The following is a 19599-nucleotide window of genomic DNA, read 5'->3' on the forward strand; positions in this document are numbered from 1 at the left end:
CTTTGCATTTTGTCCTCTCCTTTGCTCAGCTCTATATATTATCCAATTAAAAAATACATTTGAATGAGAAAGTCTGTTTCTAGAAGAGCAGAAACAAATTTTTTTGCATTACAATAAAAAAATAGAAAATTATTTTTAGATTGAAATATTTTATGCTTTGTGTTAGGAAGAAAAATTGGTGATTTTTCTTCTAGGAATGGAGATACATATTTTGTATTTCTGTAACTTCTAGAAACAAATCTGTCCTTATGAACATTTGGATATGAGTTTCCTAAAATGTCATTTCCAGAATAAGGTAGAGATTCAAATTTTAACTTGCTGTCATATTTGATGCTCATTTCCCACCAACATAATGATGAGACCAAGGCAAAAAGACAAAGGATATCCCACAAGCTGGAGAAATACACTCCATTTCCTGAAGTGTGCAGTGAGCATCTGAGGTGTGTTAAATGACAGTGACATCAGAAAAGAGTTAACAACAATCACTTGCTTTTAACGTACCTTGAGTGGGTCTGTGCTCCTCACTGTGAAAATGTAGGTCATGTTTACTCCATTTCCTACAAGCAGCCCTTTCAGTGCGAGTGTTCCTCTAACACCCCGAGCTGATCTTTGCTCCAGGGCATCCCTGCCTTGCCTGGGGAGCTCTGCAGGCTCCAGCAGCGGCCAGGGCAGGGAGGGCTCCCAGTTTGGGTACCCGGTGGTGCTGGGGGTCAGTCCTGCCCCTCTCCCTGGCTGGGCTGGGCTCCCCCTTGCTCTGTGTGGGAAGGTGTTGTGGGGCTAACTCCAATTTCTGCCTGTGTTCCCTCCCCACGCAAGGTTTCACTCGCAACTCCAGCAGTGTGTCACCTCATGGCTACGTGCCAAGCACCACCCCGCAGCAGACAAACTACAACTCTGTCACAACAAGCATGAATGGCTATGGGAATGCTGGAATGTCAAATTTAGGCGGTTCTCCAACCTTCCTGAATGGATCTGCTGCCAATTCTCCCTATGCCAGTGAGTATTTTATGTATTTTCTGTATTTTGTGCATTTTCATTAGAAGGAGGCAGTAGATTTTCTCTGATGCTCAATATTTATTTTCTATTTTGAGCACTTGAAATAGAACTTGGTCTTTACTCTCCAAGGCACTGATCTTGGATGCACTTTGAAGACCTTAGTGTTGCCAGAAATTATTCACTCTGTTTTCATATTATTATTATGAATTATTTTTTTTTATTTGGGAGACTTAAAAGAGCTTACAAAGAGTAATCTCTCATTATTTAGTATGATAGTTTCATAACATACCTTATACTCTAATAAGAAACACTGTCCTCAACTTCTGAGCAAATAATATGTTTATAACCTTTATAAAAACTATTAATTACTACTGTGCCTCAGCTTGATTGTTTATATTCCACTTGCTTTTTAAGTAATATTATTTTGACTTCACCGAGTCAGTAAAATGTGACAAAGGCTCTTAGATTTTGTGTTTTAGTGTCAGTACAGTGAATGCCACAAAAATGTGAGTCATACAAATCATACACTCCCATGGTGTGAAGAGCTTATGGTCTACAGTCCCAGTCATGGAAATATTTATGTGCAGGACAAACTTTCTGCATTTTGATATTAAAGGTTTAGTAAGCTGTTTAAATATAAATACATTTCTATTGGTGAATGCAGCTGAGCTGCAATAGTCCCTGGTCACATGAGAAATTGAATGAGCAGAACCTGCCCAATTCCTCTGACATTGCTCGTGAGGCATAAAGGATTCCACTGACATCTGTAGGAAGCTGACAGCAGAATCAGGATGGAAGGTCTGGACAAATAAACAGATTTATAGGCTGGGACTGCAGTATGGACAGGACAAACTGACTGCTGGAGGTGCCAAGGTTTACACAGCAAATCTGAAGTTAATGGTGTAACATTGAATTAATGGTGTAGCAATGAATTATTTTGATCTGCATCAGAATAAAAAAGGAGATAGGAACTCTGAATAAAATAATTAACTCCAAGGCTGCTTCTCTGCTGCAAATTTAGAACAAATTATTTACCCACATAACTAGTACTTATAACCTGGGAATTGCTAACCAGTGATTATTTTTGTACTCTAATAATAATGTAACATGTAATGTTACAAAGTACCTTACTTATTAAGTTGGATTTACTGTCACAGAATCTGCACACTCTGAATTCATAATATAACATGATTGATGAGACATCTCCTTTTGGAAGCAGATGCCAGTAATGCATTTAAAATACTGTGGCAGTGTATTATTTCATATTTATGAACGGAGTCTTCTTTAGAATAGCACTTCACTTCCTAGCCCTGGTTTCTATTCTATTTATATTTTGGGAGGTTTTCTTGGTTGATCTGTCATTCTGCTAATGTCTAATCCATTGAATCAGAAAATGCTTCAATCATGACCTGAAAATTAAAAGGTGGCATTCTTAATTAAATCAATAAACTAATTGCTGTATAGTAGCAATTCAATTTAGGTGCTTTGATTGCTCTCCCTTAGCAAGTACTTCCAGACACAGAGTGACTTCAGACTAAGATTGTATCTGTCAGACTGTGAAACTTTGAACATTTAATTTCCATTAATTGATTTCCTCAGTGTTAACAAATATGGTATCAGATTCTCAAATAAGAACTTAAATAGGGTGATTTTTATCTACATAAATGCAAATAAAATATAATTCAAAGCCCAGATGATCAGAATTTTACTCTATAATATGTAATTATTCACAGCCCACTTGTGTATCTAAGCGGTTTCTAAACAGGACAAAGAATGGAAATATGGGATGACACTTTTTGTCCTTTTTTTGTTGTTGTTGGATAGAGGGGAAACCTGCAGTGCCTTCTGAATATTAAAGTAGTTAGCTTTATTTTCATGAAAAGAAATTTGTTTAAAAGCTTGATGATAAATATATGAACCACATATATTTGTTGTACTTTGTAGTAAAATGATGGTTTAAGGATATCTGTGTTTAAAGACTGAACTTCCCACGTAGCACATTTGCATTTTGAACACTCAGTTCAGCCCTAGAAAAATCGAGAGCATCCAGGAATGAGAATTCTCTTGTTTCTGCAGCCTGTTATTATTGAGTACTAAGGAATCCCTTTTTGGGGGTCTTTCTTCCCTGCAGTTGTGCCATCAAGTCCGACGATGGCCTCCTCCACTAGCCTCCCCTCCAACTGTAGCAGCTCCTCTGGGATTTTCTCCTTCTCACCAGCCAACATGGTCTCAGCGGTGAAGCAGAAGAGTGCGTTCGCGCCGGTCGTGAGACCCCAGACCTCCCCCCCTCCCACCTGCACCAGCACCAACGGCAATAGCCTGCAAGGTAGGCGGAACCAGGCCGAACCCAGGCTGCTCAGGAGGCGGCTGCTCCAGCTGTGAGCTCCTGGAGCCTCCGAGCTGCCCCAGGGGAGCGAAGGCAATGGGGGATCCCTGGTGGGCTCTGTCCTAAAGCTTCCCCCTGTAGGGAGTAACTGACTGACCCCAGCCCACCTTGTGGCCTGCAGGTGTTTGGCAACCACCCAACCTCTAACCCAGCTAACACTGCTGAATTGAGAGACTGTGTCCTCTAAAGCACAGACCTACTGTTTTGATAAACACAAGTAATATTTCAGCTTACTAATACCGTCCTTTTTCTTTCTTTCCTCTCTTATTCCCTGTTGTCGTCCTTTATCAGACCAGTCTTTTGTGGACTCTAGCAAGTACTCCACTGCAGGGTCTCTCCAGGGGCTGGCCTTCTCCTGAAGTACGTCACTCAATCTTCCCTTCCTTTTTGTCCTTTGTCATAGTGCACTTGTGCAGAAATCCTACTGAGAGCAAATAGAGCGTTACAGAGCTTGGCACAAACCTTCCCTTTCAGAAATGGGAGATGCATTACAAACTAACAGCAGCGTTTTTCACTTTAACTCACACCAGGGCAAACATTAGTTTCCACTGATTAATGTACTTCTGTGCCAATTAATTCCAGAAAAGGCACAGGGCCTTTTGGAAAGCCTATTGAACTGTTGGTATCAAGGGGCTGCTCCTTTTCTGCATCCCTTCCCCTCTCATTACAAGTTCTCCAGCATTAGTATCTAAATCCATTTGAGGGGCTGGTGCAGGTGAGGCAGTGACAGACAAAATCTTGTCAAACCGAGGGTGCTGCAAGCCCAGCACCGCCCATCTCATTGTTTGGCTGAGTCTCTTTTACAACACTGTGCCTAAACCTCCCCGTGTGGCTCCCTCACTGCACATCCCTGTGCTGAGAGAGGCATTTTCATGCTTGCTTAGGTCCAGGGGCTTCCTTAAGCAGATGCAGCCAGCTGCCTCCAGCTGCCAGAGGTGGGAGATGTTCCATGGTGTGCATTGTGCTTCCTCCAGACCTGAGATTTGTTTCCTTTTCATGAGCCTGTGCAAATTATCCAAAGGGCATCAAGTGGGGAATTAAATCCATCCTTTTTTAAGCCAGGTTCAGAAGGAGGTGTGCAGAGCAGGATGGTTGCATTAACTCCACATGTCACTCAGCCTCTGGAAAGGGGAACACTGGGCTTGAAGACAAAATGCTGATAGCACCATTAGCGGCCAAAAAAAATCTATATGCAAGCAGAGTGGGAGGAATTCATTCATAAAAGCTTGGAGCTATTGTGCCTGAAGGAAAGCATTGTCCTCAGTTCATGTTACACTGGTGAACTGGGAGGAGGAATCCTTCAGGGTGCACACACACAGAGAAAAACTGTGCAGAAACTGTAAATTTACTAAAAACTAATAAGCAGATCTTCAGTACCTTCAGTTAGGACTTTGTTTGAAATAGAAACTGTGTCAGGAATAAGACAAAATGAAATTTTCAGGTAAACTACAGCATTTAGGAGATTTGGTTTTGAACATTTAAAAGAATTGGCAGTGCTTACATGCTTCAAGTTTTAAAAGAAACACCTAATAATATTTTCCATCTGAAATAAAATAAAAAAATAAAAACCCTAAACAAAAGCTTTTGAACATGTAAATGTTTTTTTTCCTCTCTTCACCTTGTCCCATATTGTTGTGGATGGAGAGAAAAAACAAGTAACAGGAGAAAGCTTTTTCAGGCACTGTGTCTCCTTTCACAAGACACAGAATTCTCAGATTCCATGTACTCCGTTATGAAAAGCAAATATGGAAGGAGCCGAGAGCACTGGGCACAACTGGAGCTGTGTGATTGCCTCCTCATTATGTCACCTCCACATCTGCAATGCCCAGAAACCACACAGATCTGAGCATTTCCCCTAATTTTTGTTTAGCAATTCAGTTTTCATAATGGGAATGAGACACCAAGAGACGGTTCATTTCTAGGTCATCACTGAACTTCTTGGTGAGTTAAAGACACACAGCCTTTGGTCCTGTGCCTCCTGACGCCACCTGAGGCTTGTAATAATCACTCAGAGAGGCACTGCCTGTTGTGCCTTAATGCTTAAATAAACAACCATGTATAAGGAGGCTGTCTTATCTCTCTTGGGCTTCTGGATACATCAGAAAGCAATCAAGCTTTCCTTATGTAGCTTAGATATCAGCAGAACTCACTAAAACAGCAGCCAGGCTTATCTGTTGTTCTCTTTGCCATGCAATTTTGTAAAACCCCAAATACATTATTTCTGTAATTTGCTGGCAGCAAATACAAATTAGTATATGATAGAAGAAATAAAGGCCATTGGTGGGAGCTTTTCTATTCTCTGCCCTCCCTTTTTGGAGGTGGTGTGATCTCATACCTACACTGTTTCCCACTGATATCTCTGTTTTCAGGATCAATAACAAGCTACAGCTGGGAGAATTTGCATGACTAGATGTAGCACTTATGGAATAAAAGTGGAGTGATCTAAATGAAGACTTGGAAAGAATGGAAATATCAAAGCTTTTAGGCGGAAAAGATATCATTTGCCTTGTAATTTAATTCAGAATTTCAGAGCTCTTCAAAAACAATGATGCTTTGAAAAAAGGAGCTAAGATCTGCCTCTGTGCCATTTCTTTCCAACAGCAAAAGGCTGATCTGTAACCACAGGGAAATGTCTAAATCATGAAGAGAGGAATTGCAATTATCTCACCTTTTTTGGGATCCTACCCAGGGTAGACAGCTGTCCTGTCCCAAGAGACACAATTCTTGACTAATTATTGGTGAAATTGATTTGCTTCTGATGAATCTTTCAGATTGAGTGTTGGAATAGTATCGTGACATTTTCTGAAGAAAAGATACTTTTTCTAAAGGAAAGCAACACCTTGTCCTAAAGAGCCCTCTGTGCTTCTCACCTAAATGTCTTCTGTAGGACTTAAAGCAACTTAACTCACCTTTCCATCCTTTTTATCCTCACTCTTAGCTCCTTGAAGAGCCCTCATGTGGGCACACAATCAGTACAGTGATTCCACATAAATCCCAATAATTGAAATGCTGTTGCTCTGTGCCACCTCTGAGGGTGGCCTGTTGCAAACATGTTGGATGTGTTTTGCATTCTCTCCTTCTCCCCTCATTTTATTTCATTTAATCAGTGCAGTTTACTCGAGCTGTTCTCCCCTTGCTGATTAGACTTGTAATTCTTGCACATATGGTGGTGTTTGTGGAGAAAACATTTCCCTCCTCTCCCCCTCCAACCCCAAATCTGTGAGTCTTTTACTTTGGCTCTGTTCTTATCAAATAATTGCAGCTGTAATTAAAGCACAATGAATCAGCACCAGTCACGGGGTTGAGTCCTTCCTTAAGAAATTACATGTCCAGATGTCTGGAATGGCAGGCAGCATTTAAATCATGTGCCTGGAAAGTGCTGCCAACCTGAAGGAGAATCTGTTTTCTACCTTTTGGCAAATAACTGTACAACTGGCATTTTAGAGACACATTGTTTTTACAGTTCCCATCATAAACTTCCATGACTACCCCCTGTAATGATGTGCCTGCTCACTGTGTGTCACTGGGACGCTTGGGATGCTTGATCTGAGACCCCAAATAATAGAGAGAGATCAAGCTGGAGGTCAGCTTATGTGCAAAACTGTCCCTGTTGAATTTTCATAAATGTCTGTCTGCTAAGAGAGGTGGTGGTTTCATAGAAAATGAGGTAGGAAGATAATAAAGAAATGCTGATGATTCAACTTAGCCAGCAAAAGAGAAAGCATCCTGAATTATCATTCACCTATGACTCACCTGATGTAGTTGGTGGTGTCTGCTACAAGTGGAATAAGAAAGATGCTGGCCTGCTAACCCAGGAGTCAAGCATGCATTTCAATTTCAAAACTGGATTTGAGAGTTTAAATGCTTTTCTGAGCTCCTGGAAATGCAAACCTGAGTCCCAGGGGTGACCTTTGGGAGGGCTGGCACAGGGGAAGGACCCAGAGTGGCACTGAAGGGACACCCCTGCAGGGCCATGCCAGGGGACTCCTCCTGTTTCCCCTAATTTGGTGCAAATTCCCGCTTTGCTTTTAAGAGAGTAACAGAATGTGTGGCAATGTCTGGGTCCAGTCAAAGCTTCCTCAGCATTTGGGGATTTTGAAACTAAAAGCAGAAAAATAAGTTGGGTTCTGATACTGATAGGGAGGAAGGACACTTTTTCTACAAGAAAATCAGTAATTTCAGCAAAGTCACTTGCAATTTGAATCATTTTCCAGTCAAAAGGAAACTTCTCATGATTCTTGTTTACATAGTTGTCTCTTATGAGTAATATATATATTTAACTCAAAGTATATCTGACTACTATGCTAGTAAATGTTTAAAGCTCTGGCATTTTAAAATTTGCTTAATAATGCAGAAAATTAACTTTTCCCCTCTCTCTCTCTCTCCCTCTCTCTCCCCCCTCCCTTTCCTTCCAACAGCTATATCTGGCATGATTGTTCCCCCCATGTGAAAGAATTGCCTTGAAGAATTTTATTAATGAAGAGGTTGAATTCTGCTTCAGAGAGAATCTGATACAAGTCCCAGAGTGGAACTTTTTACTCAGGCCTTTTTAAAAATAAAAAAAGAAATAAAGAAGGATCTTACAATAACTGCAGATTTTTAAACAAAACAAAAATCACCATCCTTGCAAATACTGAAATTAACAATCCACAATTGCAAGGTGTTGATTCGAGTTGTCCATCCCAAATACCTGGGAGATATATTTATTGTATGTTGATTAAAAATATCCACTTTTTTTGTTTTGTTGGGGGGTGGGAGCTTGCTTTTATTTCCTTCTGGTTTCTTGTGGGTTTTTTTTAAGGCTTGATTTAACTCAACACCATTTGTCTTTTATAAATCATACAATTACACAAGGGACACTAGAGATGGAACTCCACATTTTTAATTTATGAATTTTTTTTTAAAGCTGTGTAAAGAAGAATAAAGTGGTGTCATTTACATACAAGCCTGTATGGGACAGAATAGAAGTGCCAGTTAGTTTTTCATAGAAGAATTATGGCCATTTAATTAAGGGTCGGCTCATATATGTTGCTTATCCAGTGGTGACTTGCTGATATGAAGCATTTTTAATGTTCTGATTAAACAGATATCACTCCCTAAAAAGCTGATATTTTTGGATTATGAGAGTGGGGTGAGGGGTGGGTTTAGTAACCTCTGTCATTAATATCAGGCTGAAAAATCGTGTAAATAACACAACAGGAAAAGTTCATCCCAGAGCACCAGGTTGGAAGGGGTCCTTAAGGTCCAACTTTTCATGGCATAAAGCTGGTTGAAGAGAAGGGAAGGGAAGGGTGGAAATATCAGAAATGTTTCCTCTGGAAGTGCAAACCCAGCGCCTGCAGCTGCAATGCCAGCCCTGCTGCAGGAGGTGAGCACAGCCCTCTCTGTTTTGGGGTGAAATCCCAGAGCCTCCGAACGCTCCCTTCCCCAAACGCAGCATCCGCTGGGCTCTGCCCTGTGGGTTTGGCACGGCCTGGCGGTGCCAGCCTGGCCCCTCTCCCCCTGCCCAGGTCCTGCTGGGGCAGGGGGGCTCAGCCCGGGGGGTTTCACCCTCCCCACCCCAAACCCCCCTGGCCCAGCTGCCACTGGCGCCGTTCCTGTATCAGCCGACCCTCGGTTCGTACCGCGCTCCCTCCAGCACAGGGATCTGCTTTCCACTAGGGAATCATCACTGGGGTGGGGCTTTCCAATCAAAACCATAGCTTCTGTTTTACCACGAAAAGTTTTGCTATCATTATCTGGGAAGTGTTCTTAAAAATTATTAGTCAAAGAGGCAGCAAAGCTCTGAAGATGCATTACCTGATATTTTTTCTTTGCTGTTGTGTTTTGTATGTAGTTATAAATACTGTAGATTTTTTGTGATTTTTTGCCAAAGTTGTTGTTCTATTTATACATTTTAATGTCTTAAGACAGTTTTTCAATATCACAAAAAAGAAAAAAAAAAAAGAATTTTACTGCATATTTTGCAAAAAGAGCTCACTACCTTTAGCTTGCACATACTTGCAAATTAATTAAAGAAAAAAAAAGCTTTTTGTTTCTGTTTTTTGTTTGTTTGTTTTACGGGGGATTTTGTAAAATATCCATATAAATAATGTATTTATCTTTGGAATTTGTACATTGCTTTTTGTCCCCCACAAGTTTATTTTATTGTGTATGTTTGCTATGTGAAAAGTGCTGATTTGTTTGGTCATTCACCGTTGTATTAGCTGTTTAAATGTGATTTTAATACATTTCATTTATAGGATTGTTTTTTTTTAGTATTGTTTAAAACCATGCTTCCATTTTTTTTTAATTTCCACCCAAAAGCCATTGTCTATTTTTGTATTATTTGTAAGTTAAGAAGTTTTTTCCAATATATGGCAAAAAGTAGCATATTATTCTTGTAGCATTTAGTTATGTAGATTTAAAAAAAAATGTATCCTTTGCTTTTGAGGCTTAACAAAAACTAATGCTGTTTTACTCTATTAATATGCATGGGATTTCTCCTCTTTGGAGTGACGCATTTTTGTGCATTAAATATGGGGAGAAACTTCATAGAACTCAATGAAAATACTTTCTTTCTTAAGTCTGCTTGTATATTTCTCTGTCTTTCACATAAATATAAACCAGCAGATTGGATGCCTTAACAATGCAAATCATATTCATTTCACTTGTACATTGTACTGTGCACCAGAACTGTCAATCATCACTAACATTCTAAGAAAAAAAAAAGGAATTGAAAAGCACAAAAGAACTGTTTTGTTACCTTAAAACAATATAACTTTTTTCTAGTCGAGCAAGAAATCATTTACAACGATGCTGCAACTGTGCATGCTTCCTGTATGAATTTTGCAATGGTTTTCACTAGAATGTCACAGTGTGATCTTTGGGGGGAAGGGAAAGAAAAACAGGAATTTTTTTTTTCATGGTGAGAAAATAAAAGAAGAGAAAACTGGAAAAAATGTGAGAGACATCAGTTTATTGCTTCTCTGTATTCCAAGTGATTATTCTAATTCACATAATAAGCAACAGCACGACAATATAATCAAATTTAAAGCCATATTTTGTCCAGTGACACCGTTGATTACTCTTGTAGAGCTCCACTCAGTCCTAGCAGTTCTGACACCCCTTTAGCCACATTTGTAGTCTCTACTCCAGTGTCCAAAGAGCCTTTGACAATGTGCATAATTCCATTCTTTTGCAGCTATTTATCGTGATCTGTTGAATGGGAATTTGTCAAAAATCTCCCCTGCACCACCCTTTGTCTTTTACAAAGTAAAAGATGCAGCTGTTTACAGAATATGGCTTTAAGTGGAAACATTCAGATTTCAGTTTTAACAAGGTGAAGCTTCACAATGACTGGATTGCATAAAGTAATGCCTATTTCCTCACAGTTGTACTAGGATGCAGCTAAAATGAAGTCATCTCTGAAACTACTAACCTTTCACCTTCTTATCTAAATCTTTTTGAATAGACACACACACTGTACAGTTCTATTGTTAGAGAAACTAACTACTGTAGAGATTGTTATAATTTTTTTGCAGAAATTCAAGCTGTAAAAACTTTTCAACTTTCACAATATTTAATTAAAGTTACTTCCTGTCTGTGAATACAGCTCCTAGTTGTGTGTTTATTTTTCTGCCTCTGCTAGTCAGTAGATGAGAAAAAAAAGAATATAGAAGCCAGAGGCTACTGAATTGTCTTCCTGAAATTAAGGAGAGACAGAAATTCATGGAATTACACAGTGAAATGTGGTGGATGCTGGTGCACTGAAATGCCTTTCCCTCTGTCTCTAATGGATTTCAAAGGATCCTCACTCAGAATGCTGAATGTTCATCCTGTTAATCTCATTATTTCCATTGTTTCAGAGCATTGTTTGCCCATAGGACCAACACATTTTTTCTAGTGGATTTCAGGGGCATGTTTAGCTTTAGATGCTCAGTTGCAAGAGCTGTCTCTCTCTAAACCCAGTGATCATGGAGCACCAAGCAAATCCTGCCCTGTGCCAGAGACTCAGGGAGTTGGGGTTTTTATCTGGGTATTATTTCAGTCAATGGCAGCATGTCCAGGTGTCCAGTGACTGCTCCAGGAACTGCATCTGCCTCTGCTGAGCTTCCTGACCCTGAAGGAGGCTCCTAAAAGGGTTTCCATTCTTCTACCCTTCCTAAATGACAAATCCATCAGCTGCTAGATTGGTTCCAGGCCTTCTGTTTCACTCTGTATCCCTCTGACAAGAGAAACTTCACCTCTGGCATATGGAGGGCTGACATGCTGGCAGTTAATTTCTCTGTTGCACAGAGAAAGCACCAGCAAGGCTCCCAGGAAGGAATAGGAATGCTGGGTGCTTCAGTTTAAATTAATATTTACTGTAAAAAAAAGAAGTTGCTAAAACATAAGCAGCTGGAAGTGGCTTCTTGCAATGTGAAATGTTGGGTATCTCTTAAATGTGAGCAGATCCACTCCAGTAGTTTTTAGAAAAAGGAGAGATTTTTGCACAGTCATGTTGTGTAATCATTTATGTAACTCTGCTTAGCACCACAGCCCCTGCATCTTCTGCCATGGCATGAGGCAGCTGAAGACACATTTGATGTTATTCACTTGATTTCCTGAGCTCCTTCCTGTTTACTGCCCCTTGCTCCCCAGTCCTCTCACAAATATCCACACTGTGCTGCTGTGCACAGATGGGCTGCAGCCTCCCACAGAGTCCCTGGCCCCCAACTCTGGCTCCAGACTCCTTCAACAGAAGCTTTGGGAAGTGTTTCAGCAAAAACCACATTCCCCATCCACAGCAGCATTACAGAAGCTTCACTTGCTACTCACTCCTTCTCCCTTCACACCCACAATTATCATTGCACTAATACAAATGTGCAGATCCCAATAGGGAATACTGAAAGCCCACTAAGTACAATAAGGCCACATCTCAGAGGTTCTGAGCACCTGACACTGAGTTCCTTGAGACTCTTGGTCAGCTGGTCACTGCCTCCTTGTCCACCCACCCGTTGTACTCACACCTTTCTGTCATTTGCCACCTCCTGCCTGTCCCAGCACCATTGTCTCCATGAAATAATGACTATTTGGGCCCCATTTGACATCTCTGTTTCCTCTGCTTCCCAGCAAGTGCTGGCTCTGGCATCCCTTTTCCCCAGCAGCTAATGCTGATATTTCAGTAGCAGAGGTTGGGTCAATATTTCAGATAAATAAGTAATATCTCCAACTGCACAGCCCTCTTCACTCTTTCTCCCTTGGTGCCCTTGAGGACAGACCTAGACCAGAGTTTATGGCACTGTTCCAGCATCATTGGCAGCCATGAGAAAGAGCACACAGCTTACAAAACTTTAATAAAGTAATTCCAGGGCATGAATGCCAGTGACTACCCAGGTCACAGCCTAACAGCAGGGACTGCAGTTCTAGGTGGCTTTTTTAATGTGGGCCTACAACAGGAATAGCAAATACAACAATATAATTTGTGGCCTAATGCAAATTTCCCCCCTTATTTTCAATGAAAAGCCCAAGCTTAATCACTAATGTGTACGTACACCTGAAGAACTCAATGAAAAAAAATATTTAGATGACCATTTAATGCTTTCCTGAAACATATCATAAATTATGTTCTATATGGGCCAGTCCAACTTTACTTTGTATAAGGGAATTAAGTTATTCCCTTTTTTTCATTAAATAATATGAATCCCTAATTTTTCCACATTCATTCTGTCAAAATGTATCTTGTACTGTGAGCCCTTACAAAAGTTTTAGCAGGTTTGTAAGAGTCTCACCATGCCACGGTAATTCACTGCAGCCTGGCAGCTCTCGGCCAAGTGCATGAGAAAGGGAAGGACTCATGAGGCTGTAGGTCTGCACAAGCTCTCAAGGGGCTCAGTTATGTGGCTGAGGATAACTCAGGATAAATTCACCACTGAGGATGCCCCTGTGGCTCCCTGTAGGGGGGCAGCAGCTCAGAGCAGACCTGAGCACAGGAGGCACAAAAATGCAGCAGGGTTTGTGCCCCTGCCTGTGCTCAGGTGAGAAACTCAGACAGCCAAGGAAAGCAAGGCCAGAGGTGACCCTGGTCATAAAACTTGACTTTTCTAGAGAAAAAGAGAGCACAAAAATTTCATTTCCATTCTATGCCAGACTCACACTGTGCCCCCCAGCTTTGCAGGGTGCTGCCCAGGGCAGGGCTCTGCCTCCTGCCCCTTTTCCAGGGATCTTTGCTCACACTGCTCACCCTGCCTGCCCCAGGCACTGCCTCACTCTCCCACCTCGCCACCATTAACTTTGCCTTCAACCTCTGCTGCATCATTGCCTTCTCCTGAGGGTTCCCTATTTATATAGAGGGGAAAATGCTGTTGCTGGGACTGGAAATATTTTGTTACCTTTTTCTGCTTAAGTGCGAGGCATTTTTATCTGTGATCTCTGGAGACTTATGCTACAGTGGGACTGATTTTATCCACTTACTCAATGCACTTTAGTTCAATAATGATTACAGAACTTCTACATAATATATTAGGTATAGCTGATTTCCCAGGGTTTGTAGCCCTCCATCTCCCCAAGCATTTAAAAAGGAATCTCTCTGTGATGGGGATGTTATGAATGATACACTCCTTGACACTCATGATGTAAAAGTGAGAGCAGCAGAGGGCCAGGCAGGCAGAGGAAGGCACTCGGCTGGAAAATGCCAGAGCCTGTGGATAATGCAAGCCAAGAGCAATGACTTGCTTTGTTCATTTTATCACTGCTCCTTGGTGCTTCAGCAGCACTTGAAATCTAGTTCATGCAACCCAAAACTCTCTCTCCATCACCTTAACACAGTCTGAGACTTTTGGCAATTCACTGGCTCCCCTGCAGGGCTGGGATGACCTGGTCTCTGTTTCTCACTCACTCTCTTTTTGTTTTTAGCTACAAGTTGAGCTTTTCAGCTTGCCCAGCTGTGGGTTTAGCAGCCATGAGTGGCCCTGCCTCAGCCAGCACTGCCAGCCCTGAGGGATTGCAGAAAACCTGTACATTTGCTTTCTTCAACAGCAGAAGTGTTTGTGGTCACAGCCCCCTGCACACCTGAGGTTACACCTTGTCCCCAGACCTGCTTCTCAGCTTTCCTGAGAGGTTTTCTGGGCACATTTCCCCATCACAGAGATTGGAATACTTCTCCATTCTCTGCTCTCCCAGATGTTAATGATTCTTTCTGCCTGTGTGTTCTCACCTGCCCTCCCTGGCCTGGCTGCTCAGCACCCTGATGGCAGAGGGCATCCAGCTCCTCTCCATAAAGCCCAACCCTGGCTCATTCAAAGCCCTTTCATTTGCCCCAGGGAGTTTTCTACACCTTGAGCCACCTTGCTCATCTTCTGTCATCAGCCTCCCCAGTCAGTGGTGATGGTGCTCTTTTTTTTTAAATAAAATCCCAGTTTTAATCAATTTTATGACCATACCTCCATTTCAGTAACACTTTTTGGCAGCGAGTTCCCCAGGTTCAGTGCTGGAGTTCCTCCTTGTGCAGTGGGGCTGCTGCAGACCTGCAGGGGTGGGGACGGGGGTGGCTGGGAATGTTCCTGCCCCCGGCCCAGAGGGGCAGCTCCCATCACTGCCTCAGCCCCTGACTGATGGCAGCAAACAGCAACAGGGAAGTTGCTACCAGCTAACAGCTGTTTCAACAGTTTTAATCACAGGGTGAGCTGTGAGATAAATAAATAAATAAGGCCCATGAAGTGACAAAACAAATGGCCTGGTACTGGAGACAGATTTGAAGCTTCTGGCTGCCTTTGCAGGAGAGCAGCCTGTAAGCTCTCACCCTCCCTCCCCCAAATAATTAATTTATCACTTAGCAGCTCTGTGGCTCTGCAGAAGGCGCTGGGAGCTGGCGTTTGAAGGTGAACTGCAGCCCTCTGGAGGGGCCCCTGGGGCTGGGCAAAGAGGCAGCTGAGCTCTGCAGCCTACAGGTGATGGCAGGGGGATTTATATCAACCTGCTCCAGCTACCATGAGCCAGCACAAGCTATTTTGTTCTGCCATCACAAATCACTGTTATGCCCTTTCTGCCTTAAACACTATGGATCAGCTATAACAACACTTGATATTTATTTTATTTCAACTATCACTCTGATTTGTCAGGTGTATTTTTTATGCACAGCAGGTGTACCCTAATGGGGTTAGGGAATAAACAGCAAATTGATGGGCTTACACACCCATTAGCTAATGGGTTACTAAGCAAAAGGGACTCTGTTTAACCCCACTGCACTTAGCCCACTGCTAGGAGGAATGTTAAAGACTATAAGCTAACACTCAAATGTCTCTCCATGGACCCAGGGGAAGAGAGCTCAAACTTTAATGCATCTCTTTTGATAGGCAGGTGAATGAATGTGGCTATCATTATGCAATCACACAGCTGTGGAACTGTTTATCAGCCACACATCATGCCCTGTGAACCCTGCGTGCTCCTGTCCCTCTGCACTGCCAGCCTGGCCCTGTGGGGCACACAGAGGGTTAAGCAGGATGAATTCCCCCCACACAGGTGCTTCCCACATCCCACTTGCACAGCACATGCAGAGAACACAGAGCTGCCACTGGGACCCCAGCACTACACACCTTGTTCTGAGCTTTTTTTGTGCAAAGGCCTTGTGTCAACACTGGCTTTAATCAGTTATTTCAAGATAGATGTGCCTCGTTAGCATCAGAACAATGCAATTACTTCCCCTCCTCCCCTCTCTCTGAATCCTGGGGTTTTATTGGCCTATTAATGGTTTGATTTGTTGTTGGTAGAAACAAGAAGGATTCCAACTCATTGATCATATTATCCTACAGATATCCAGCAGAATAAATAAATGGGATAATAAAACCCAAACCACCCACTCAAAGGTTACATTTTCTCAATCCTTTAGTGTTCTGCATCATAGTTTATGTTCCCTTTCAACCACAAATACACCATTCAGAGCAGTACATGACAGCCAAAAAAGGCCTGTAATGTTAAAGGTTATATTTGCAATCTTTTGCCATCTTTCTCACGTGGAAACAAGTCACGCTGATCCCGCTGCCCACAAACGCAATAAGGAACAACCCTCTGACACAGGTGCTATAATCAAAAGCCAATTCAAAAGGAGCCCTCTGTAAATATCAACTGGATCCAGGCATATGCATGCTTGGCTTCAAGCACCAGGAGAGTCCTGCTGACTTCAATGGGGTGGCTCCTGTGTTTGAAGAGAAAGAGGTGTGTGCGTGGCGGAGGGGTGAAGGTCGAGGAATGAAAAGCCAGGAGAGAATATTGTTTTGTGCTGCTTTTCTCTGAGCAGTGCCACAAAACCTCACAGCCAGGGGGAAGCTCAGGTCCTTTCACACTCCTTTGTGGCTGCCTGTTCCTGGGGTGCTTCCAGGTGTGCCCTGCATTGAGCTCTGGAGCCTGTTGGGGTTGGGGGGCTGCCCAGGAAGGGCCTGGGGGATGTGGGGTGTCTGTCAGACTGATGGGATGGGGCCCTGCTCATCCCACTGAGCTCTCTGGGCCTTGCCTTGTTGCCAGTTCCTTCCTGGACAAGGAAAGTGCTCCAGGCACTGGCAGACCAACTTTTGTAACCCCAAAGAGCTGGACTCTGCAGCTGGGTTAAAAACACTGCTGCAGGAACTGCCACGGGTACAGAGGCGAGGACAGGAGACACCAGGAATTCAATGCTATCTAAATGACAGCGCAGGTCCCTCCTTATTCTAGGGAGTAGTGGCCAAGCAGAAATCTGCTGATGCCCACTGGAAGGTGAACTGCTCTGCTGCCAGCTCCAAATGAAGCTCCACAAATGTGGAGGCATGGATACAACATCAGGTTGTAGACTCTGCATTGGAGACAATTTATGTTTGAACTCCTCAGCATCAGCCTAAAAGGCTGCAGCAGCATAGCAACAAGCTTGTTAATTACTAAGCAATTATTTTACTCAACTTTTAGACCAAGGGGATACCCAAAATATCCGCATCTGTTTCATTTTGAGTTCTTATTGTTCCTTCCATGCTGTAGCTGAGGTTATTTTGCAGCAGCTGTCAGTCATAGCAATAACAACTTCCACAGCGGCAGCAGCAGCAGCTTCCATTTGGCAAGCTCAGAGCACAGAAAGGGCTGTGATGGAGTGGAAAGGGTTTCTTTCTTAATATCCTCTTCCCCTAGGATAGACTATTTTGCCCTCTCCAGCAGAACATGCTTGGATCACACTGCAGAGTTTCTGACTGCTGCTTTTAAACAGGTATATCTGTTTGTTTCTATCAACACATTTCAGCTCCTCTGGCATGCTGTCTCTGCAGCTCTAATAGAGACACCTCACATGTAATAGGGTCACACAGTGATCCTCACGTTCACTCCCATTCTATCACCATGTTAAATTGAAACAATGTGTGTGCATCAGATTTCTGCAGTGCAGGGAAGCTGCAGCATCCACAAGTTTTGTGGTGTGATGAAACTAATGATTTGGATTTTATTTTCTTGGTAGCACATTCAGCTGGTAAACTCTTAAAAATGCACCTTACCTCATTTTCTCTCTGTCTTTTTACCTCTCAAGAGCTTTCACTAACAGATCTACTTTCATGCTGGAGAAAAAAAAGTAATTCTATCAGTAATTTATGGAAATTAGAAAACTGATTAGCATAAAGCTTCTACTTGTGATAGTAGGGTTACAAAGTGGGTTGATAGGTAAAAATGATCTCCTTAGTGATAATTAACTTTGATCTCTTAAATAACTGTTAACTTTCATAAAGAAGGAGAGTACAAATGACATTTGCATCATGGCAACTGTAAAAAGGCAGAACATAACTTTCATTGGAGATTACATGATAAGCTCTGTTCTCACAGAAAATATACTCGTTTCAAAGCAAAATGACATGAATTGTCAAGGACTGTTGGGTTTGTTCTTATAGCCTGTGCTACCCTGAGTGCACTGAGATGAGACATTGCATATGCTTGTGTGAACAGCTCTGCACAGCCATGTAAATGATATGTATTTATCTACAAGGAAATGACAATGCACGCTCTGCTTAGCACTTCTATGGGACCATTCATCCAAGGACTCCCAAGTCCTTTCTAAACATTAATTCATTCTGACTACTCTGTGGCTGTGAGGAAAGTAAATATTAGTCTTATTGCAGTATTATTGGGAAATGGAGAGACACAGCAGCTAAGAGACTCACTCAAGGTCAGTGGATTGCAGCTGCAGTGCTGAGCCCCTGGGTTTGTGTGCTGGGGTGGCCCCAGGCACAGCACCGGGCAGCAGAGCTTCCCTCCCTGAGCTCTGCTCCAGGGATGCTTTGAAAATTCTCCCACCGATATTTGTTCCTGAACAATTTCAGTGCCTGTTTGGGGCAGGACAGTCATACAACCCCTGCTTTAAAAGTGAGAAACTGAGGCAAAGTGGGGGAAAAAAAAAAACCAGAAGTGCTGACTAGACATAAACATACAATTTGAGAAATCAAGGGCCCACCAGTTTTAGCCAGCAGACTCCCCCAGTCTGCAGTTCCAAGCTTAAGCCAGAAGCCAAGCAGTTGTATTGAGTTTTATGGACTTTATAATAAACTAAGACTACCAAACTGAGGCATAAAATCCCACTTGAATTTAACATGCAAAGAAAGGAGAATTTTTGAAGCCCAGTGCACCAGACAGTAGTTGTGAGTAGCTGTGAGTCCTCTCAAAATGGATCTCACCAAGACTTACACATTGCTGGGGTTAGGATAAATTAAGTGTAAACCAGAAGTTACATATGAAATAAAGGGAGCATCAAGAAATGCAAAATTAAAATAACATCTTGTGATATAAATCCTTAGACCTGTACAGCCTCTGAATTTTTCTATTCACGGAAATCATCTTAGAACCTTTCTTGCACACTTAAAGCTCCTGGCACACTGACTTGTTGCAAAGAAACCACTGAAACATCTCAATATCTTTCTTCACTGGCTCCTCCAGACACTGAGTATGCCGGCCACTCTCTGAATCATTTTATCCTGTCATCTCTCTGCCTTTGATATGCATGAAGTTAAAGGGAAATGGCAGTTTCCTAACTTCTATTTCCACCCAATGTCATGGGAGAAAGGAAGGGGAAAAAAAATCACTTTTTTTAATGCAGCTTTTAAAATAGAAAAGCAAAAAAAAAATTTACAGCACTTAATAGGCCTCCCTTGCAATTTAAAAACTGATTTTCAGAAGCTCATATATTCAAATCTCCAAAGTCTATTTGAAGGCACATCTGAAGGTGCACCCTGCAACCTGTGTGTAGCAAACTCTTTTGAATC

At 42.2% G+C, this 19599-nt stretch overlaps 1 protein-coding gene across 2 annotated transcripts in view; it reads left to right on the forward strand.

Moving 5' to 3' along the window:
* The window catches only part of EBF1 (EBF transcription factor 1), a 261576-nt gene extending 253616 nt beyond the window's left edge, over positions 1-7960 (forward strand). For both annotated transcript variants that reach the window (XM_054287810.1, XM_054287811.1), the window contains exons 14-16: positions 817-996; positions 3128-3322; positions 7801-7960. In XM_054287810.1, coding sequence (XP_054143785.1) covers positions 817-996; positions 3128-3322; positions 7801-7832 — 407 coding nt within the window. In that variant the 3' untranslated portion in view covers positions 7833-7960. The remainder of the gene's footprint in view (positions 1-816; positions 997-3127; positions 3323-7800) is intronic.
* The last annotated feature ends 11639 nt before the right edge of the window (positions 7961-19599 follow it).

The sequence above is a fragment of the Melozone crissalis genome, unplaced genomic scaffold (genome assembly GCF_028551555.1).
Source record: "Melozone crissalis strain CALT ecotype California unplaced genomic scaffold, PUWL_Pcris_2 ptg000061l_1, whole genome shotgun sequence".
NCBI lineage: Eukaryota > Metazoa > Chordata > Aves > Passeriformes > Passerellidae > Melozone > Melozone crissalis.